The sequence below is a fragment of the Corvus kubaryi genome, unplaced genomic scaffold, assembly GCF_017639235.1.
Source record: "Corvus kubaryi isolate FWS band 111438036 unplaced genomic scaffold, C.kubaryi_AGA036_p1.0 split1-131, whole genome shotgun sequence".
Lineage (NCBI taxonomy): Eukaryota > Metazoa > Chordata > Aves > Passeriformes > Corvidae > Corvus > Corvus kubaryi.
The window spans coordinates 19,608,420-19,633,241 of NW_024582073.1; the positions used below are offsets into that span (position 1 = coordinate 19,608,420).

Here is a 24,822-nt window from a genome sequence, read left to right on the forward strand (position 1 = left end):
GTAAAGAGTGAATGTGGTACCATCAACTATCCCTTCCCAAATGTGAAAATGGGATCTTGCAACCATTTATACTGCAGGAAAGCTCAGCTAAGTGATTCCTCACAATCAAAATACCAACTTTTGTCTTTGGTGGCCTGAAAATAATAGGCATTTCTGTATAAATGGGTGATTAAATCACTCGAATATTTTAGTTAGTTGTCTACAGGTGAACTGATGTTTTGACAGACTCTCACGCAAAAAGTTCTACATTTTGTAAAATTTTTACATCTTGTAGCACTTTCAGATACTCTCTGTAAATGATGTGAAACATGATGTATATGCCATCATCATGATGGGTATTCATCTTAATTGCTTTCTGGTACTGGCTTGGAATAATTTTAAGTAAACTTCTCTTTTGGCAACACTTACTGTGTTTCCCATGCCATAAAATCACTTACATGTAAGTTGGGTGGTAAGAAATAGCATAAAGTGTTTGTTCAACTAAAGGCGTGTGCCAAGGTTAACCAGTCATGATTCAAAATGAAGGTCCCAACAACTGTAGATATACATGTGCAGATGCAATAGCCCAGAAACCACTCTGTCAGAAAATCATTCACAGTCCTGTAAGAAGTAGCTGGTAATTCTTGATTCCACTGATTAAATATCCAGTAACTCCGTGAAAACAGCAGCACCTTATTGTCATTATTAAATCTACAAATCTTATTTAGACTTTCAAATTCATTTGTTGGCCATATCACCTCTTTCACTAGTGAATTACAAATGTCCTGACTCTTATATCTCATCAGTCTTTTAGAAATTTGCTATAGTATGAACATTAAAAACCATGGCATTACAGCATAGAATCAGATCATCTTTCTGCAATAACTGCCAAAAGCAGAAGTTTTGGTCATGAAATTTCCCTTCTTTTCTTTTGAATCACCTGAAATATCAATAAAGAAATTTTCCACCAGATTATTTAAAGAACGGCACCTGTGACATACTAATGAGCTGCTGACTAATTAAAACCAGCCATTTGAAAGAAAGGCAATTACAGTCACTGAGTGTTTAAAATAATCAAATGATACACACCAAGGCACTGAACAGCATTTCATTGCATTTGATGTTAGAGCTGACCTGAGCTCTTCTGGCAGAGTGTTCCCACAGATAGGAATTGAGAAATCCTTTTAATATTGGATTCCACTAATGAGATGAACAGTTTTCAGCAGCTTTAGGTTATCTTATTATTTCAAATGTATTACTAGAATGGAGACACGAGTGTTACCCACATAATTCACAGGGATGAATTATGGGCAATTGCACAGTTGGGCAACCCATTAGAAGTCGCTAATCAGTATTGTACTTGAGGCCTATTAATTCTTTAATTCAAATCAATGTGATATTCCCTCTCTTTAAAGGCTTTGAAGATTTGACTTCTCCCTTTCCTGCATAAAGATGACTGCTGAGAGGAGATATGCTTCATATATTTTATTTTAAAATCTCAGTGTATTTGTGCTGTATCTCGTGACTGCTGAAGTACGACAAGTAAACCCTGGACACAGAAACAGAGGGATATGCAAGCAGTGGCTTTACACAGCAGCTTTTCTGCTGATAACAACAAGTCCAGCCCTGAAAAAACCAGCGACCCTGACGGAATTTTATGAATAAACTGTTCATACACTGACACAGGTTGCCTCTGTGGGTAGAATGAGATGTGGACAGGGGGAAAGAGCAGATAGAGCAGGCTGCCCATGTGCCTCATCCTAAGGGCATACTGTTGGTAAGCTGACCTTGAACTTGAAGAGCAGAAGAAAAGAAGGATATGACTTGAGATGAAAAATTAGTTTCTGGAACAGTGCAGATAAGTTTGGGGAAGAGCTGGTAAGGGATGAGAACACTCTTGACAAGAAACGGGTCTGTTCTGGGAGAGGTGACAATTATGATGATTTAATAGACGAGATTATTGCTAATGAATTGTGAGCACTTCAGTTTTCTTTTAATGAAGGGATTGAGCTGGCACGGTCCCTGAAACTGGGTGTTCTCATTTGGAGCAGGAGATGGTTGGAAAATTAGGTGAGTTTGAAATTGATTTAATTCATGTCTTTTAAAGTCTGGAACTAACATAAAAGTGACTAGTGTACTGATTTAGTGAAAGCAGTTTATTGTGAGCTTAGTATGGCATTTTGAAAAGGGTATTTCTCACTAATTTGACTTCAGGAAATAAATGCTTGGTTAACATTATCTCTCTTTCTTCTGCTTCTTACTATGCTTCATTTTGGTGCTTGTAGAATAGTAATTAACATGACTGTGAAAAAAGGAAGAAATGGAAGGTCCTAGAAGTTTTATCATTTAGAATTCCCCAAAATTAAAAAATCTAGGGTTTGACCCACTATCTTGAAATGCAGGAGCTGAGAGGGTAAAAATGAAATAAAACCAATCAATGTCTTCTTGTGAATTACTGGTCAAATACGCACAAATTTCTGTTAGTAAGCAAATTAATAAATACCCAATATTCTGTAATTATATAAAAGTTATAAAAACAACATTTAGGTTTTCATCAATTGTTTAAAAGCATTTTGGTATTTTTTTTTTTACACAGTGCAATTAAATGCCAAAAAAAAGAAGGCTAATCTACTTGTTGGAGGTGAAATTATTAATCATCTAAAACACTTTTTTATTGCCTCCCAAATCTTAATTCTGGATAGCTAGAAAAATACGACTTGCTCTAGCTGGGAAGAAAGTGCATATTTCAGAATATTTGAAAAAGTCAAATGTACATGTTGGCAGATCTGATAAATATATGAGCAGACCATCAATGCTACAAATATTTTGCTACAGAGAATTTAGTTATACTCCTGATGTGGAAAATGGCTGGGGACTTGGAGACAGTACTGAATAACTCTTCCAGCTGTCAAACTGTTTTTCTGGAAATATTTAGTTTGAGGTGTCCACTGGCCTTTTAGTGTGTGCTCCGATGAAACCCTGGTGCTTCAGAGGACTTCCTTCCTGCCTTTTAAATATTAATTTCATACAGAATTTATGACATTGTCATGGAGACCAAGCTTCAATACTGCTGGTACCTTGATGGCCTCATGCTGCCATCAGCCGATTTTACAGTTTTCACCCTATTAACATTTCACTAAATGCTGATGTTCTTCTGTTCCCGTTCCCATTCCCTTTGAGATCATCCCTTTGAGAATTGTCACCAGTTCTCTGCATCAGCAGTGCCAATAACAAAAGCAGCAAGTTATAATGGTAGCAAAGGAACAAACAGTTTATCCTTCCTTATAGATATCTAAATAGGTCTTTTAAATGAACATTTTTAAACTTCTGTAGTAATTGCTTTGATTGTTTTTATCCAGTTCTATGGAATTTTTTGTGGTGGGTGTGAATGCATATTTTTGCTATTAATTATTTTTCGCCCATATTGTGACAGAGGACTTGAGGCTGTGAGATAGGGTGATTTACAGTCTGGAATTTGGGAAAATAATTGTATTAGCCCTTTTTTACTTTTAACATTATTCCCTTGATTTGAGGTGAGTTTTTATCTCATGTTCCGCTCTTATCTTTCTGAGCACAGACCATCACATCCACCTCACTATAAATGTTATGTTACAGATGAGATAATTTTTGAGCTTTTCTGATTAAGTAGTGATTTTCTTTACTCATTTCATAAGTAAGAAAGTGCCAGTCACTTCTATGCAAAAAGTAGTGGGCTTCTTTTTGAATGACCTGCCTCCCAGCAGGTAAGACTTGCTTATAGTTTCAGGTTTGGATCTGCTTTTCTGTATTAATTATATGTACTTAATGAGTGAACTTAATCACTGCTCAGTGATTAAGTCAGAGATGCTTCACTGGAAAGCAATTTGGGTGGATGTGATTTGGTGCAGAGCCAAAATGGAAGGGAGATGCTTTAGTACAATATAAATCTCTACAAGCAGAGAGCTGGGGTGGAGATCTTGGAACCCGTGTTGAGGACAGCAGGGAAGCAAAGTGAGAAGATGATCTAGAATCCACAGGCTGGATGTGTAAGAACAGCTGTGGCCCAGACTCCCCTCCTCCCTGATGGCAAATGGAATCCTTTCTCAGAAGTGAAACAGGGATAATAATCAGGTCTTTTCTAATGACAGTGGTCCGTGGGGCATTTGTTCTCTCCCTTCCATGTAATAAGCTGGTGTGTAAAGATAGAAATTTCATATTGTTTTTCTTGTAAATATCCATTTGAAAGAGACTGTTTCATCTCTAACCAGGGCTGTCTGATTTTTCCTACACTGGGAGGTCAGAGTCAAAAACCTCTGCCCTGGGGACCTGGCTGGGCAAAACAGAAGAGCTGTGCTCGTGTTAAAATGGGATGCTGTTGACAAAACACAGAGCAGTGACAGAAGGCAGTGCATGCCTTGCCCATGGTTACAAAAATTCCTTTCTTTCTTCTAACTTCTGTTTTGCAGAGCAGCTACTCCTACAGCTTGCATTATAATTTTCTTTCCTGAGGCAGAACCACAAACCGGTAGGGAGGATGTGCAGGATGCTCTGCACTCCTCATTTCCTCCCAACTTACAAATTTGTGAGGATGCTGAATACTGTAATCATTAGAAAAGAAAGGAGAGATGACAGACAGATTTATCACACTGGTGTAGTGCTCAGGGGTGTGCACAGGTGATTCCATATTTGCACATGGATGAACTTACAGAAACAAAGAATTTCCTACTTTTTTCCTGCCTATTTAGAGATACGGCCTAAGAATTAAAGAAGAATGTGAGACCAAGAAAGAAGTTAAGATTTTGGCCTTGCCAGTTTTGTTTTTAGGCTATTACCCAACTTAATTCTCAGAATTTCAGCTTTCTCGACTGCTTCCGCTGCATTACTGTGTCTGTACTCAAGACTGTAGTTAACACATGCATTCAGAAAGGATCATTTCTGCAGCTATTTGCCTACCTCTGTCATAGGATAAATTTACATCTTCAGTCTACACATTTGCATGCTAAAAGTATCTTCCCACTCTCTGCTATAGTGTGTAAATTGCCATCAGCCTCTGTTAGAAGCTTGGTTAATGTGTTCAACAAAGTGATGTTTCTTTCTTGGTCCCAGTCCCAAATGCAAACGTTTTTCAGTCTCACACTACCTTATTAAAGGAATATATTGTTTCCATTGTCCCATCCAATTTAGCTACAGCTGCCAGCCTTAGCACTGAGAGTCAGATCTACTTATTACTTCAAATTAAGACAAATACAACTTGGGAGGACAACTTATAATAATTTTCTCTTCATGTGTAGTGAGATAAATTTGCTGTGTTTGAACCTGGCTGAGACTTTTACAGAAAAATGAGAAGAACCTCAATTAAAGTGAATCAAATATTCTGAAGACATGTCAATTAAGAAAAAATTTTGCTGGAAATCTGCCCCCTTCTTGTCTTGCCTGGAGGACTGGTAGACAGCCAGAATCTTCACTCCTTTGCTGGTGGGTTGTGAAGAAGAAAGAGCTCCCAGGTTGAATTTCTGCCTTCTTTGCCCATATGCAGGCTGCTGGCTTGCCTGAGCCAGAAGATCTAAACCCACTTCAGTGTCTGGACTGCCCTGCTTTGAAGCTGTCATGTCATCGGGCCGGCACCTCTCCCAGCTTTTGTAGTCTTTGGTTGGGCACACATTAAAAAGAAAAATAAAAATCTGAGATTTCCGTGGACATTTATAAGCATCAGTGAACCAAATTTTGGAGCAGAGTTGCTTAAATTTCCTTTCCCCTCCTATTTTCTTTATAAGAAAACATGTTAAGTGAGATTCAAGGTAAGATCAGGACATATTTGTGCAGAGGCAGGACAGGTCAGGAAAGGAAGCAGCACTCCATCCTGTCCTGAGCCACTGGAAAAAGCAACTGCCCAGCCATTTGCTCATCAATTCAAGAGAACGGAGTGAAGCTCTTCAGCTGTAGATTTGGCCATCCACAACCATTGCATCCAATTTATTCCTTGTCTCATCTTAACCAATATTACAACCTGTCTCTGGCAGGTGGCCTGCAGTAGTGCAGAACATGCAGTCAGGGGAGTCTTCCTGATAGACTCCAGTAAGTCAATTTATATCTACTGTATTCAATTAATAACTGTTGCATTTTGTTGTATTCTTAATATAGAAATAGTGATTCAAGAAGCCCTATATGTGGAAGCTGGGAAGCAGTGCCTGTGAGGAAGCTTTCAGTATTACTCCTTCAAGTCTGCTTCTGTTTGCATCTGGAAAAAAGATGCCTGATGACAAAGGCCCTGTGTACAGCCCTGGATTTAGTTCACTTAGTGCAATGGTGCTTTCGAAGGTGATGTTGTTTGCTCTCATTGGGGTCTCTCCCATCTTCCTGATGGTTTGATGTGCTCCTCCTCTCTGCACCTCTATTAACCTAAGCAGTGTTACCACAAATAACATGACTCTGACACGTTAAATTAAAAAAAAAAGAAGAGGAAATACTGAAGGCTTGACAGACAATTTTGCAGAATAATTTAAATGTCTGGGGTGAGATAGAATGATAGTAGTTGATATCTGAAGTTGCTTCTGTGTGATTGCTCTGAAGCAACTTGATAAACTCAACTATAAATTAGAAAGGCAAGAGTTATCTCGTTTTATAACAAATATTAACATTTATTATGACTATAATTGGAATTGGAAAAACAAGATGCTGAATCTAAGGGTAGAAATAAGGTTTGATTATTCATATTCTGAAATAATTTTCTGCCATGACAAAAATATTGCTCTTTGGCAGCAGTTACAGTGAATCATTGAGACTCATTCCCAGAAAATTTAAACAAAGAGACTACACCAGAATTAGAATTTGGGTTTGGGTTTTTTTCACATGATGAGATCATAAATTCTCATTCAGTACATCCTCTCTGAAAAATATATTTGTACTCAGATTTGGCTAATTCATGGATAAAGTAAAGCAATAAAAGGGTTTCCTTCATTTTTTTCTTTAGAACTATAGTCTTAACGAGGCTCTAAGAACTGTATCAAACAACTTCTGTATCTTCTGAGACCATGGGGGAACGTTCCTAACATAGTACTCACAGTGCTGCGCATTTCAGAAAACAAAATGATCCAAAAGATCTACCAAGGGAAGATGTTGCACTTCCCATGCTAAGAAAAGGAGGGGACATGAACATGTGGCACATACACAAAATACAAATGGAAGCCTCACTGCCTCCTATGGCAGTAAGCATGGCATGAGCATGGCACAAGAGCTGCCATAAAACAGAACGCTAAGAATCATAAGCATTGATTATCTGACTGCTCATATTCAAACTAATGAGTATAAAATGCTGCCAGCTGAGAAATAACCATAGAGATGTCCTAGTCTGAATCCTTACACTGCTGTGAGCCAATGCAGGTTACTTTGTGACCATCTGTGTGACTGGTCACTACAGTATCTGGAGAAACTCAATTGCTTATCATTATGTGGGAGTAAGATGTGTTAAGCAGAGGAGATTTTTGAGCAGCTTCTCTTCCTTTGAACTTCACTGATATGCTGGGATTATTGTAGAGAGAGCAATATAAAAAAATTTTTAAAAAGCACAGGAGTATTGCCTATGTTTATTTAATTTACTTATTCCTTTAACTGCCTTAAAGAATCTCCTTCTTAATTCAGGATCCCTAACCCGAAGGACTCCTCACTCCTTCCCTGTCTCCTTGCACTACATCTTATTCTTATTAAAGAACAAAGTGCCACTTACATGAAATAGAACATTAACAAAAAGCTTCTTCATATGGGGTCAAGCAACACAGATAGAAAATTAGGGAAGTTTTCATTATTTGCCTTTTTCCTGGCTTGTGCATCATAACATGTTGTATTTGCAAGTTAATGCCTTTCCTGTCTTTAATGCAAATAGATGAAGGTCTATCTTCCTGGAGTTAAATGTAAAATCAATTAAGTGATCAGAGGCAAGATATGCACCACAGTTAAGGAAGGAACTGAGAACCTGTAAGATCAGCATAAGTCAGAAAATCTGTCTTATCTTTTTCTCTGCCAATCAAACAAAGAATGTTCACTCACAGTCATAATTATCAACCCTTCTGTAGCAGTCAAAATGTACATGTGAATGTGATGTACTGACCATAATAGGGACTTCCTAAAACAGAAAAGACAAGCTCCAGAGAACTTGAATTCTTCCCAGCTCACTTCAGACATCAGTCTCATTGCCTGGTCTGCCTCTGTAATCAGTGGGAAAGAGAGGGAAATTCTAGAGGACAGTTACCACACCTAGAGCAGGACCATAGGTGTCCTGCTTACTGCACAGTGATCATAGAGAAACTACTTTTCTAACCGAAAGTACATTAATAATGTACCCAAAGGTAGTCTGGACAAAAATGGAGCTAAGTAACTCAATTCTAGTAAGCTGTTGAGCATGTGCCCACTTAGATAAAGGTTTCTCCTAGATTTGGTGTACGGATGAGAAACAACAGTAAAAAGAAAAGGTTATTTCATGTATGCTCATACTGCTTGAAGAATCACTTAAATCACACTGTTATCTTATATTCCTTCCAGAAGAATTGTTTTTTGCATGGAAATTGAATTTTGTAAGGAAATTTTTGTATGAAGGAAATTATCTTTAAATTGAAACTGAAAACAGTTTTCTGTCCTCATTTAAAATGACAGAGAAACAATAAGCCTGATTTGTTTTGCACTACATCCTTCACATTACTATTCAGATTATTGCTTCATTTTTTGGGTTTGGAAAGCTTGCAAAATAACTTGCATGCCAATTAAGGGGGTAAGTCTGAAATGAGCTAGTAAAGATTTGACAGAGTGAGACGTGTTTTGGTCCATCTTGTTTAATTTATTTTAATGTTTTAGAAATGCCCACAAGTAATGAAGGACATCATACTAAGAGGAATGTCTGAAAATGTTAGTAGGCATCTGCTAATATCTAAGCATGTGATTGAAAGCATTATACTTGAGCACCACAGTTTTAAATTAACTATTTTATTGACTGGAAGTAAGAGAAGCTGCTTGAGTGAAACCTTTTGAGTAGCTGGCTTTACTCACCAGGATTATACTGGAGTGGCAGAGATTTTCTGGGAGCTGGTTGAAGAGTGTTTGTATATTTCCAACAAAAGAAAACTGTTTATGTCAGTAGCAGTGAGAAATTTTAGTTTACAGTGAAGTCAGGAAGAGGGAAAGACATGATAGGAAATCTGTCCAATTCCAATGAGTAAACTAGCTACAGAAGGTGTATGCATGCAAGGAAAGATTGTTCTGCCTTTTCTAGGTTTCATACCAGGAAAATGAAGGGGTTTGTTTGTCTCAGAGGAAAATCTAGTTCATGCCTAAATAAATGAAAAAGAAAAGCATTATTTTACACCTCTCAACTCATGTAGAGTGCCAAGCACACAGAGATACACAATCAGTGCGGTGTCTAAGGTTATACACAGCAAAGATTTATACCTGTTCTTAACTCCAGTATGTGATTTGTTGTTCATTCAATGAATCGTGTGCTGAAGATTAAATTTTGTTGTGATTGAAGCTTAATGATAAGTGCTGCAACTTTGATTTTTTACTTCATAAAACTGAAAAAAGACACAAGATTGTCCATAAATTTAACAGTGTTTGAAGTTAAACACAGAGAGTTTGGAATAATTTGTTGTAATCTATCACAAGTTTGACTGCTGAACTTTGGGTTTCAGCATAGTATAACTCCAGACCTGCCACAGTTTTCTTTCATTATCTTCTGTTGTCCCAGCACAGTCTTATTGCTCTGTGCTCTAAAACTTTGGGTTATTTGGTTAGGTTGAAATCCTTGTTTAGTAGTTAGTGTTTATCTCTTTTAGTATTTGTAACTACTTTTTTAAAAATCTTCCACCAAATGCAGATATGTGAACCTCAGATAATGAGGCCGTGAGAAAGAGGGAAGAGAAACAGAGGAGATTCTCCGTGAGACAAACATCTGCTCAAATTCTGTTCTTCAACACTCCTTTAATTGTATGTAGTTTAGAGAGCTGGTTAGCTGCTGCAATGAAAAGATTACAGAATCACAGAATTGTTTAGTTTGGAAGTGACATCTTGAGTTCACCTAATGCAAACCCCCAGCTTGAGCAGAGTCACCTAAGACAGGTTGCCCAGTTGGGATTTTAGTATCTCCTCAAAGGAAGACTCCACAGCCTCTCTGAGCAACCTGTCAAACCAATGCTTGACAATCCTCACAGAAGAAATACACTTTTGTGTTCACAAGGGATTCATGTGTTTTAATTTGTGCTCATTTCCTCTTGTCCTCTTGTCCTGTCACGGAGCACTGCTGAGAAGAGTCTGTCTCCCTCTTCTTCATTTCTGCCCATCAGGTATTTATACACGTTGATGAGATCCCACCTAAACCTTCTCCAGGGTGAACAGTCCCAGCTCTCCCAACTTTTTCTCATATGAAAAATGCTCCAGTCCTTTATTCATCTGTGTAGCCCTGTGCTTTACTCTTCACGGACTGGGAAGCCAAGAATGGAGTGCAGTATTCCAGGTCAGCCTTGGCTTTCCTAACCCTATCTCTGCAGGATCGGATAACTCTGTGTTCTTCCTGGATCACCCATCCCTAGTTCCACCTCTTGTACACTTATTTTTACTCTCTGAGTTCAGTTAGGATGTCCTTGCTCATCCATGCTGGCTTCCTTCTTCTTATGCTTGATTTTCTACATATCAGGATGGACCATGTCAAGCATTGGAACTTGCTCTCCAGGGAAGTGATAGAGTAACCATCCCTGGGGGTGTTTAAAATACATGTAGATGTGGCTCTTAAGGACATGGTTTAGTGGTAGACTTGGCAGTCTTGGGTTCATGGTGGGAGTTGATCTCGCGGGTCTTTTCCAATCTAAAGTATTCTGTGATTCCATAATTTATGAATATATCAAACTTTGCAAGTTACAGACTAAGCTCTTGACCTGCATCTCAAATGGGGCCTAAGTTTTCAGTCCATTATTTCCCATGAGCCCACAACTTTCTCAAGTACCTATTTTTCTAGGTGAGCAGTTTCTTGTATTGGTAGTGGGGCCCTTGTTTGTGTGAGTAATTTCCCTGAGTTCATCACATAATCTGTCTGTTGCCTGCTTTATCTGGAAGTGTTTGAGACAAGCGGGGGACAAGAGAGACTGGTTGGCACTATACACATAATTGCTACTGCTGTAGTGCCACGTGCATATGAAGTGCTATAAATTGGCAGTGATAATAACACGAAGTGATAATGAAGAACTTGGTGAGCATTGGCCAAGTCACAGCACATCTCCAACACAGCTGAATGGATTTTAGAGGCTGCATTCAGATGAGAGTGTCAACAAACCCTAAGTGCCTTCTATATATGTTCTAATTCAGTCAAGCAGAATAGAGCTCTCGTGTAATTGTGATGTAGCTATTTTAAAGACTATAAATAGAACAGAAGATAGTGGAGACTTTTCTTTATTCCACTCAACAAAAGGTATATGAAAGATAAAACACTTGGAAAAAATTGATGAAGAATGAAGCTGACTTTGGGCTCAGAGAGTAAAACTGAGTGAGGCTGGTGAAAGCTGTCGTGCTTTGCATGATAGCAAAACAATTAAAATGAGCTTTGAGGATATTGCATCCAAATCTGCTAAAAATCCTAAACAAATAGACTGAGAAATGAGCCTATTTTGCATTCATTTGCAAGTCTTACTTTATCATTGGTCTAATAATATTTGAGAAAACACAGACTTTATCATGAGACTGTGCCATTAAGTCTACAAGTATATGAGCAAATGAGCCAGAAAAGTAATTAATTTTCTCCTGAAAAACAAATTATGAGAAAACACTTTTAGAGACCAGCCATTTGCAAAAACAGAGCTCTTAATATGTGGAAATAAAAATGTTTCCAGAATCACAGTAATTGATAGCAGTGTGGCTTTTTCCCTCCATGTGATTGTTCATAGTGTACCAATAATTCATCCTATTTGTCTGAAATTTTCTAGGCCTTAAACAAGTGTGCATGAAAGTTTCAACTAATGCCATTTATCATCTCAAAAGTGATACCTACCCTACTACAGTGGTCTTCCTTGGAATAAGGTAATCCAGCCCTTTTCTACAAGATCTAAGGAAGTATCATTGCTCCTGGGTTAGAGCAGAGCTGGGACATGACACTGCTGAGCTGAGGGAGGGAACAATTTACAGTCTTCCACTACCCAAAGGTGTGGTGGTGATGACATGAAGATGGCAATGCCTACAGATGGAGAAAAACTCACATACACTGAAAGGATGAGTGACTTAAGTGGCACAGTTCAGCAACTGAAATCCTAACTGGATATAAGCAAAATGTCTCTTCAAAACTAAATGAGTGGCTGGAACATGCTTCCCTGGGAAGCTGTGGAATTCCTATCCTTGGAGAGTTTCAAAACTGCCCTGGATAAGGCCCCTGGCAACCTGACCTAGTTTGAAATTAGCCCTGCTTTGAGCAGGAGGGTGGACTCGCTGACATCTGAAGAGGTTTTCCATTCAAAATTATTCTGTGGCTCTATATTAATGTTTAGTGAACACTACTTAATCACAGTGTAAAAGAGCTCACATGACTGTGGGCTGTGTGCAAACCCTGCATCTAAGCTCTTTAGTCCCAGCCTAAAAGCAACAGAAAACAGTAAGAACTCTTTCTCTTTTAGTAGATGACCGCCTACATTAATCACATGGTTTCTCTCATGGTTTCTCTACAATATCACCATGAACAAAGACAAGCAAAATACCGTATTTTCATAGAATGGTTAGGGTTGAGAGGGACCTTAATGATCATCTATTTCCAATGGACAGAGACCCCTTCCACTAGACCAGGCTGTTCAAAGCCCCATCCAACCTGGCCTTGAACACTTCCATGAATGGGCCATCCTCAGCTTCTCTGGGCAACCTGTTCCAGTGCCTCTGAGTAAAGAATTTCTTCCTAACATCGAATCTAAACCTGCCCTTTTTCACTATCCAGAGTTATTACCATAACCCACATCACAAATGACCTCTTCCTCCCCTAGCATTTGCAAAATCAGAGGCAGAAATAAAGAAGCTTCTTTTAGGTGGAGCAAAGCCTTAGTTGATTAGAACGAGGTGAAGGAGTGAAAGAAAATGTGCTCTAAAACAAACCAGCTCAAATGATCAGGACTCACAAAGAGTTTAAACACTTCAAAACAGCATTGATCAATAACTGTAGTTTGTGTATGCAAAAATATACTAATGAGTTTTATTTCATTAGCTGAAAGCAAAGTGCATTGTAAAAGAGCAAACAACATTTATTTTGCATTTTGGTTTTTCATGTTTAGTTCATTACTGTTTGCTGCCTGCCCATGGCATGGTTGTGTATCTTGTGATGAACTGAGCCAAATGCTGTGACAGTGCATATGGGAATGATCATAAAATCACAGAGTGGCCTGGGTTGGAAGGGACCTACCTCAAAGTTCACCTAGTTCCAACTCCCCTGCCATGGACAGGGATGCCTTTCACTAGACCACATTGCTCAGAACCTCACCAGACCCAGCCTTGAACACTTTCAGGGTAGGCACATCCACAACTTTTCTGGGAAACCTGTTCCAGTGCCTCAGCATCCTCACAGTAAAGAATTTCTTCCTAATTTCTAATCTAAACTTGTCTTTGGTTTAAAGCCATTCCTCCTTGTCCTGTCCCTACACACTCTCTTGTAGGCTCCCTTCAGGTGCTGGAAGGCCCAAGTTAGGTCACCCCAAAGCCTTCTCTTTTCCAGGCTGAACAATCCCAATTCTCTTAGCATTTCCTTCTAGAAGATGTGCTCCATCCCTCTGATCATCTTGGTGGCCTCCTCTGGACTTGCTTCAGCAGGTCTGTGTCCTTCCTGTGATAGGGCCCCAGAGTTGGATGCAGCACTGCAGGTGGGGCCTCAGGAGAGAAGAGCAGAGGGGCAGAATCCCCTCCCTCACTCTGTTGGACACGTTGCTTTGGATGCAGCCCAGGACAGCTTTGGCTTTCTGAGCTATGAGTGCACATGGCCAGCTCATGTCCAGATGATGAATGGTTCATTCTCAGATCAGAGAGGATTTGTGGTCTTCTCAACCTATTGGAGGGAGAAAATTTTCTTCCGTGTGAGGATAAATACTGAGCTGTCTCTAATTAATAATCCTTGCCTGGATGGGAGCTAATGGTGAATATTTACTATGCTAATAAGTCTGTGACATGTCTCTTACTATCTTTGTTGAAACAAATTCTAGTCATCTTTCAACTTAATTTCAGGTCATTTTTTATTTAGGCATTTTTCTTACCTGTTTCTTTTGGTCACTTCAGAGCTGAATAGAATTTGAGAAGGTATAAGCATAAACAACTCTTTATAGAAAAGTTTATAGAAGAAATTCCCTGTTCTCAGAAATTTTCAATAGGGAATACTGAAAGATATTTTCATGTCTATATGAAGAAATATAGGAAGAATAAAGAAAGTAATTGTCCTTTGTCCTTAACATTTGTAGAAATGACTCCTGTCTTTCTGAGTTTGGAAATAGGCATATTTCTTTCCAACAATAGTCTTCTATTAAATACTTTGCAAGCATAAACCTCAAATTCCAATAGCTGATGTTTATCCACTTTCCAAAAGAACAAAGAAATCTATAGAAATGTAAGCAAAAACAGACATTATGAGGGAACATTTCCAACATTCCTTCAAAATACTTGCATATTTGTATTTACCAAGTTAATATATCTTGAAGCTTTGTCTCTTGAGGCTTGTCCTTGGCTGGCAGAAAAAACAAACTTAAACAAAAACATTAATTTGGTTGGCTTGGACACCTCATTTTATGAAACATGTAATTCAGAGGGAAGTATTTGCTATTCCCAGTCACAGTGAGTGTAATAATTTTCAGCACACCTTCTCAGAATGGGCAAGTTTGTAATGATTTGATGTTTGACTGATCGAAGTTGCTATTTTTGTCACCTATATTATAACCTATACTTATACCAACTTATGTCTATATTTTATTCCACCATACCCGTACAAGAGAGCTCTGGACTGTTACTTTTCTTCTCTGGCTTACTGTTCTTTGGCAAATGCCAAATTATTCAAGCCTTTAAGCAACCTGTAGTTTTTCAATGCAGCAAGTCGTGGGTGAACCTGTTGCTGCTTCACAGCAGCTGAGGAGTGTTCTAGAACATAGTTCCACTAACTGGACTGGTAAGAGAAAAAAGCAAGGCAACCATATCAAGAAATGGCATCTACATCTACACTGGGAAAATCTACAGTTCCTAGTGGGGGGTTTATGTCCTTGAAAAAATTACCATGTCCCTTTAATATTACCAGGGGAAAACTGAAAAGGGATCTTTCTTTAATTTTGTAGTTAGGAGACAGCAAGGATCAATCATTTGTTGTATCCAATAGAAAGCAGAAGTGTTTTCTGAATATATGAACTGTGCTTTAACTGATTACCTCAAGATTATGAAGTTAGGTTTGTGCTTAATGATGAAATTTTTCTAATGTGTTTTTAATCTTTAAGTAATATATAAAATATCCATCATGATGTCCTTTTCCTCAGGTAATTCATGTGAAACAAGATATATGAATACTGGGTGCCTCAACTGGAAGGATTTAAATGAAAAATTACTCTAGTTAACTAAAAAGAAGAAATGAAAAGGGGGAAAATTATCTTAATAATTCATTTCTAACTGCTTTCATGAAGACACAGAGTTACAAATAATAAGTACAAATATGATATAAATACAAAAATTAAATATTATTAAAACAAATATACAGATATAAATGTGGAAACAGATATAACATATTAAAAAAGTTATTTGTTTAAATGTGTTTCCATTGAGGACTATGTTCAATACTAGTTTATCTTCCTGTCTGAAGATAACCAAAAATTCAATTCCCTGTTTGCCATGGGCTTTATTACTTTATCTTAATTTGGAGAAAGATGATTCTAATGTATTAAAACTTTTCTTCAAGCAAGAGAAAGCAGAGGCTGAGTCTCTAATTAGAACAGTTTTCCTATAAATGGATAATGATGCTACTTAAGAAACAAGAACTATTACTTCAAGTCATTTACTCTTTCATTTCAAGAAGGATTAAAATTTTGTTTTTAGGGTAAGCTAGTAATGTATTATTGGTATTCAGTATCGATTAATATTCCATATAAGTCACAATGTTAAAATTCATTCAGCAGGTATTTCCCAGCTACTGGTTAACATAAAAATCCCAAACAACTTCTGAGTTTACTTCAAAAACCAATAAATCCTTTTCTATGTCATTTACCTTTGAGGAGATAAGAAACTTACAGAAGTAAAATTACAGTGTTTGCTCAAAAATTAATCTCCACTGGTCTGATTTGCCACCAGCCCCTCCCCAACCTGCAGCAAAATTTTCAAAGATTTCTTTCTCCCATATTTCACTTGCCTATTTCAATTCTTAGACCAATAAATCAAAAGCTCTTATTTCTTGAAATATTGAAATAGAAAAAAAAGATAAAGGTAGTATTTCATTTCTTATGTAAAGAAAGAATACTGGATTTGTGTGAGGGAGAGAGCCATAGGACTAGATTGCTTGTGACTATGACAAACCAAATTGTCTAAGCTGGTAAACGAAGTCCTGTTAGTCCTTAAGGCAGGGAAGGAGGAAAACAATACCATTTCTTATCCAGCTGCACAGCAGGACCTGGAGAAACTCGTGCTCTGCATTAGAAATTGGTAGCTGCAGGATCTGCTTAGTGGAGTGTCTATCAGCTCCAGAGACTTTCTCCTGTTTGCCATGCCCAAGCTCTCCTCTAGGTCATAGACACATATTTTCACAGGGATAAACTTCTTCACCCTCCAGAAAATACCTTGGGGTGGTCTTAATCACACTGTAGTCTGATCCAGACAGTCAGAGAAATGCCACCCATGAAGGTTTGACCCAACTGGATCAAATATCCAGGGAAGACCCCATTATCCATGAGAACAGGCATAATAAGATTAGCATAATGATGTGTGTCAGGTGTGATAGAATTTAGAGAGGGTGAAAAAATCTGCTGATATCCTGAACATGTCCATGCACATATTCTTTCAAACCATGCCTGTACAGCTTGTGTCTTAACTACACCAGTACGTACAACACTTCTGGCAGGGTCAGCAGAGTTACCACAGACACATAAGCAGTACAAATGAAAAAAACCAACTCTGGTTCTGAGTGAAAGAGAAGAACATCAGAGAGGGTATACTAAGCTTCACAACTGCTGTGTCTTGGTGTGCGTCATTCTACCTTCAACATCCAAATAAAACTGACTTATGTTCCATCCACAGGTCATGAAAGATCACAGAATCATAGAATACCAGGGTGGAAGGATCTCAAGGATCATCTGCTCTAACCTTTCTTAGCAAATCATGATCTAGACAAGATGGCCCAGACAAATCTGAAAAGTGTCCAATGAGGGAAGGCTGCCTAGTGCAAACATTAGCCATACTTCTGCATACCTCTCAGTTTAGTTTTGCTGCTGATGGGGTTTTTGGTTTTCTGTTTTGTTTTGTTTTGTTGAGGGTTTTGTTTATTTGGGTTTTTTTGTTTTGGTTTTTCTGTTTGGCTTCAAAATACTTTGTTCAAAAGGTACAGTCACATCTGGAAGCCTTGTAGCTCTGTCTGTAGGGATTGCACTTCATGTGTTTATCTGAGAGGCAAGGCATAGTAGCAGGAGACCAATGATTTACTAGCAAATCTGACAGCCCCTGGACAAAACCCATCTGTTGTCATCGTAGCCTGGATTCCCAGAGATACCTGAGGCCCTGAGAGTCCCAAGGCAGTGAATGAGTGGGGATTGGTTGAGCCCTGGAGGAAAGCTTTGTTTGATCTCTCTTTTAAATCGTTAACAATTATAGATGCATCAAAGCTTGCCTGGGAGGTGACAAAGGACCACCATTCCCCACTCACAAGCACAGAAAACCAGAGTACATCAGCTGAAAAACATGCTTGGAATGAAAACCATGTTCCACCGAGTGTTAGCATTCATCTGGACATGAACAAGATTTCACATTTATTTCTGGATGGTTCTGATGGGTCTTTTGTCCAGACTGAACATTCACCTTGAAACATACTCATAATTTTCCGAAGAAAGGGAGTAATCATTGGATTTAAAAGCAAGTTCACAGCAGTCACTCTTTACCCTGTTTTCATGCTGTGCCCAAAAAAATGACTAAGAACATGTGTATCTCAAGACTAGAGTTGCATCAGAACCGTTTCTACTGACATGTAATCATATGATTTTAGGCACCAGGAGTGTTCTTTAGTCCCAGACAAGACACAGTATTTCACTTATCATTTGAGTAGAGTTTTCAATCTGCAATTTGTTTTCAATTTTTTTTTTAATATAAAAAGGAAACAAACAAAATCTATACCTTACTCAAGTGGTAAATGAAGGGAAAAATTAACATTTTTCAGAGGGTGGTGAGGTACTGGAACTGGTACCCAGAGCAACTGTGGCTGCCCCATGCTTGGAATTGTTCAAGGCCAGGGTAGATGGGGCTTTGAGCAACCTGGGATAGTGGAAGGTGTCCCTGCCCGTGACAGGGGGGTTGGAAATAGATGATTTTTAAGACCCCTTCCAATCAAAGCCATTCTATGATGATGATTTTACGTCTGCTCAATGCTACAATTTCTCCACTTAAAATAACAGCAGTGTCAAAAAAGAAAAAAAATCTTAAATGTAACTACACATTTAAGCTTTGCTTCTGTCTTTGCTCCAGGTTCAGTAACACACAATACTTGGAGGAATTTGAATATATTTGAAGACTTCTGGGTTTTTAACCTATGTGTTTGTGTGTTACAAAATTCTGCCTCTCACCTCTAGAGGTGAGAAGACACCATGTGCCACCTACTTCACCATTTTTCTTCAGAGGTTTGACTTAGGGAGAAGTAAGTTTAATACAAATAAAATTATTTTCCCCTCCTGGCTTTTGGCAGTCACACAGAAATGCAACAGCAGAGCAGAGTATGAGAGAAAGTCACTTCTCAGAACTGTGTTCAAAAAGAATAACAAGCATTAAATTCAAAATGAACCATCTGTGACAACCCCTAAGCAGTGCCTCACTTCAGTAAGTGCAAGCCTGGGAATGAATGTGAAACTGTACGTAACTGTCAATTAAAATAATCTAATATAGACTTTTCTGCCTCTGGGGGGAGGGTGTACACAGATTTTCTGGAAGCCCACTTTTTTTCATTTCCTTGGCATAAATTTTACAGTTCAGGAGAACTGAATCACATCTGTAGCCAACATATGTTACACACCTCATGGGAGCAAAGGTGGTGGAAGAGGCACTGTCATTGTATATATGGACTCAGTAGTCCATATATATCTGGTATAAAATAATATAACTTCACATCAAAATTAATTCTAGAACAATTTCTAAGAAAAGAGTGATTTCACATCGGAAATAAGGTATTTACCAATCCCCATTTGGGAAAACTAAAAAACTGTGTCTTATAGAGTTGCATTTAGAAACAAAATCCAGAGAGTTTCTATTGGTCCACCCAGACCGCAATAAACAGAGCAATGGCAGCATAGCCAAGGTAAGTAAAAGCACATGGAAATTCCTGCTTGCCCAAGCACTATATATGTATATATATACTGTGCATTGACTGGTTACACCTTTGGATTTACAGGATTTAAATCACATCAAAATTTGGTCCTCAGAGTGTTCAGCAGGCAGTTCTGGGAAAGGGTCCAGAAGAATTCAGTCAGTAACCATGAAGACTCTGTCATTTTATAAGATATAAGTTGCTGACTGAAAAAAAAAATGTATTGTTAGGCAGTAAAATTGCAGTTTTATTCCTTATTGAATTTGGACCTATGCTGCAAGCTGTAAAAAATACTCAGCCAATAGAACATTGTGTATATTTATTGAATCTGGAAAATACCCCTGAGACAGCAGCTCTCAATGCTGCCAGGATACTTTCCATAAGTACTGAACTAGAGTTGTATGTGTGTAAATACCAAGTGTGTTTCAAGGCCTTCCCTTTTATTGGTACTATTTTGTAAGCCATTTTGTCACCTGAATGAGAATATGGTTACTTAAGAATGTAAAAACCTTAAAGGTATTTTAAATACTGTTTTATCAACATTCAGGTGTTAATCCATGTTTAGAATAAGACAGTAGTATGGCAGCTGTTCAAGGTCTGCTTGCCTTCATGTTCTGATTTCAGCTGGGATAAAATTAATTTTCTTCTTACTAGAACAGTGCTGTGTTTTGGATTCAGGATGAGAATACTGTTGATAACACGCTGATGTTTTGGCTGTTGCTCAGTAGTGCTCACCCTAAGTCAAAGACTTTTCAGTGGCTCATGCTCTGCCAGTGAGGAGCTGCACAAGGAGCCAGGAGGGAGCATGGCTGGGACAGCTGATCCAAACTGTCCAAAGGGATATTCCACACCATAAAGTGTCGTGGTCATATAAACTGGGGGATCTGGATGGGAAGGGCTGTTCGCTGCTGGGGGACAGGCTTGACATCAGTCAGGAGGTGGTGAGCACTGGTGTTATGCATCATTTGTTCTTCTCAGGTTTTCTTTCTTTCTCTCCTTTTTATTGCAATTATTACTGTTTTTATCATTAGTACTATTATTATACTTTACTTTTTTCAATTATTAAACTGTTCTTATCTCAACCCACAAGTTTTTACTTTTTTCTTATTCTCCTCCCCAACCCTCTAGGGCAAAGAGGAGTGAGTGAGCATCTGCATGGTATTTAATTGTCACTGGGGTAAAAGCACAATGCTTCAATAGGCAGAGTCCCACCACAATCGAAGTCTGCTGCAGGACCGGACCACAGCAGTCAGAATTCCTTTCTGTGCATGCCTTTTGAGCAAATCAGGGACTTACCAGGCTCTCCTTAATGAGAGCCACTCTAAGGCACAGCTGTGACTGCATTATCAGCCCTGAGACCTCAGCTGTAACTCTTTCTTCCAGGTATTCATTTCAAGATGAAGAAGACATGTTCATGGTGGTTGATCTCTTACTCGGAGGTGACCTGCGTTACCATTTGCAGCAGAACGTTCACTTTAATGAAGGAACTGTTAAACTGTACATTTGTGAGCTGGCGCTCTCCTTGGATTATTTGCAGAGGTACCACATCATTCACAGGTGAGTGAATTTCATTTGAGGAATGGGCTGCTTGCTTTTGGTAAAGCAGAGGAATTTGATCACACATCTGAATTTGTAGTTCTGTTTATTCAAAACCTCTGAAAAGTTCACATTGCTATTCAAGGGTGGAATTTGGCTCTGAAAGGGTTTTTTTATAGTCCTTTCTTTCTGTCTACAGCCATTCAGTAGCCATTCAGTATCCTTCTCATGCTGCCCTTTTCTTCTTCTGATCTCATACCATGATGTAAATTTTTCGCTGTGGTCCTTAAACACTAAATACAACCCATAATAGCATCCTGACTGCTTTTAATTTATTTTTAATTCTCCAGTTTCACAATGTTACTGAACACAAAAATGTTGTAATCGTAATCCAGTATAAGAGCTTCCCACAATAACATCAGGGAATGGTTATAGAACCTAAAGCTGAGACTAATTTGATTACTTGCAGCATCTGCATGAAGGTCAGGAGGAAGAGAGGTGGGGAAGTAGGAATAATAGTACAAATTCTGCCCTCTATCTCACCACTACGTGGAACAGCAGTCTGTGGGATGGGTCTTCAGCTGCCTTAAATTTCTGTAGCATTTCTGGCATCAAGGACGCAGCAGTGACTTAAACTCATTCAGGAGCAGAGCCAACAGTGATGCACAGTGAGGAGACGTAGTCATTTCTTTATCATTGCAAACACACCATCTCGTTTGGAGATGAAATCAGTGCTCTGCTTGGTATTTATAGTTTGTGGTAGCAGACCTTAGCAATATCATTGTTACCAAGTGCTTCCAGTCAGCATTCACATGCTAACCTACAAAACCATATTAGATCTTTCATTTTAAAATGAATGTGTTGGCAGCAAAAAGGAAGAAGAATGTTAGTAAGTGAGTCATTGAGAGAGCCTGCTACTAAATTTCATCTTGGCTACAAATAAAGAATAGTCGAACAATTTATCAGACTGGGTAGGTGGATTTTCAAACTGCAGCATCATAAAGAACTGAATACAGGGGATGTGAATCAGGAGCTTAACTCCTCCTAATATACAGTTGTGTATGAAATGTGTTCAGGTTTCCATTACTATTGCATCCAGAAACATGACAGAATGGGTTTTTCTAGGCTAACCTGTGGCCCCAGGAGTTTGCTACAAAAGGAAATGGTACTGAAGGGGACAGGAATCACCAGGCATGTATGAATGGAGGCAAAGTGTACAGATCAGTACTATGCCAGTTCCCCTTGGAGATACCTTGCAATGCTTCTGTGTTTGTTGATGTGGTTTGTGGTCTGTACTTTGAATGTGGCAATCATTTCAGCAATAGGACTATTGTTACTGCAGGGACAAATTTAGCCATAAATAGAGTAAAAACCACTACTGTTCTGGTGTATTTATGAAACTTGCATTTTTTATTAATCACATCCATGTATATAAAATCCAAATTTGTCATTCGTAATTCTGCAATAGTGGATTTATTTATTATGGCACAATAATGAATGCTGCACTATGTCTCACAGCTCTATTGTAAATGTTTGCGTTTACATGGATATTCACCCAGACTTATAAAAACTTTAAAAAGAAAAGATCTAAGTTTCAAGCTATTATTTGAAGACTAGTCTGGGTAGATTTTTCACTGTTGGAGATACCACATCATAAAGTCACCCCGAGACACTTTTACAACAGCTAACTTAATACTGAGATTGTTGGTCACAGGTAAGAGTTACACCAAAAAACTTTATTTTCTCACAGCACTCCTGTAATTATATTTTATCCACATTTCTTACGTGAAAAACTAATTATTTCTTAGCTGGATGAGTGCTGTTTCTTATAGACCCTTGGATCCCAGTACACACAGAAAGGCTTCTCACAGTATACATCTCAACATTCTCAAATCTTGGATCAAATCTGGCATTCTGCCATTCCAAGATGGTATGACTAAATACATTCTTTCCAGAACTCATTGTATAATGCCAGTGAATAATGTATTGGACAAAAGTTTTCCCATCAAAGGCTGAATAAACTTATTTCAGCCATGAGTAACTCAGCCTCCTCCTTTCACAAATGTTGCTGTTCATACATTTCAATAAAACCACCTGCCTCCTCACCAGAGTAGGCTGCCTGTTTCCATTCAGCGAGTTCTTCCGGCTCCAGTGTAGCTCCAGTGTTGTGATCCTTCCAGGATGCTCTTGCAGCTACAGCCTTGGCTCAGAGCAGTGCTGGCCCTGCAATGCTGTGGCTGCTGCCCTGGTAATATGCTCATGCTGAAAAAAATCACATTTTCTCTTTCTAAGGGGCAAGTGTTAACTGCATTGCCCTCACAACTTTTCATCATCGTCTGGCTCCATTGGTTTTCATCTGCTTAGAGAGGAGGCTGGATATGGCAGATGCCTGGAATGGAAATTGCAGTAACCTTCCAGCACAATTTTAGGATACTGGACTAGCTGTTTGATCTGTGTGCCCAGGACACTTTTATTTTAGTGGGGTTTATTTAATACAAAACTATTCATGTGTGTCTGTGTACATATATAAGCATACATAACAATTTTTGCTGAGCACAATATGACTGCAATCAGCCTGGATTGGCAGGTCTGTGCAGTGTGGCTACTGTGATCACCGGTCTGTTTTCCATTCTTCCAAGTTCTGCTTCCAATGGAGAGTAGCATGAGCAGTTATTTCATCTTGGAGTAACTCAATAGCAGTGCAGGGTGGGCAAAAGCAATTGGAAAATGGGGGCAAATTGAGCACTGCATTTTCCTCTGCCAGATGACCCACTGCAGGGTAAGGATGTCTTACTGCTATCAACCAGACAAGGGCTACTCTTTGTTCAGAACTGGACCTGTTTGTTCATTATCATTGAGTCTTTCAAGATCTCCAACAGTCTGGTGAAATAAGATGTTATATCTAAATGATTCGACACTTCTTTAAAATGGGCCTTCCCTGCCTCACTTGTAACAACACATAGCAAAAGAACAAACTCTATTTAAAAGTGTTCCCTTCATAACATTTTTCATTTAGTATGTAAGCAGCAAATAGGCTTGAAAATTGCTTGGAAATGGAAAATTTGCCCCTAGTTTTTCACAGTTGTCACAGGCAGAATAGTGCCAACCTGATATTTAGCTGGACATAATAAAACACAGTTCCTTACAGATTTCTGCTCATACTAATAGTTTTTTACTTTCTGACAAGTGTGTGTAGATGAAGAAAAATAAGGTCTGAAGTAGATGAACTAGGGAAAAAATAACCACAATACGACTACCATTCATAAGCATTATCAAAGATCATAGCAGATCAGGAGTCTTGTCCATTGAATTTTCTTAGTTCACATTCCCATGTCTCTTCCATGGCATTTTATTTTGTTCTTTAAAAGAATGCTAGCCCACATTATTCCAAGGAAAAATTACAGGAACTGAGCAATGAGCTACGTAAGAGAAATAAATCAGAAAACATACCAAAACCAGTCAAAAAATAAGCACCACACAAACTATAAAGCCCTGAAAACCTGTTGAATGCTTATGAGCCATCACTGATGAAAAAAGAAAGTGATTCACAAATTCTAGGCACAAAGGGTATTTAAATTTCAGTCATGCCCTTAACAAAGAATTAGATACCACAACATGCAAATATGTAGAGAACAAGCCTTTCAACTTCTGAATGGAGTTCATTCCCTACAAGAACAAACTAATTTTACTTCCATTTAGCTACAGAAAAAGTTATTTGATATACCAGATGAGATATTGCTAATAAATGAAGCTGGTTTCAAAATATACTGAGATTTCCTCATACAGAGACTAAAGCACTAATGAAGTAAAACAGG

General features: G+C 38.5%; 1 protein-coding gene across 2 annotated transcripts in view; it reads left to right on the forward strand.

Annotated features, from left to right (window-relative positions):
* Positions 1-24,822, forward strand: part of STK32B (serine/threonine kinase 32B) — a 162,475-nt gene that overhangs the window by 67,412 nt on the left and 70,241 nt on the right. For both annotated transcript variants that reach the window (XM_042053585.1, XM_042053584.1), the window contains exon 4: positions 20,855-21,028. In XM_042053585.1, the coding sequence (XP_041909519.1) occupies positions 20,855-21,028 (174 nt within the window). The remainder of the gene's footprint in view (positions 1-20,854; positions 21,029-24,822) is intronic.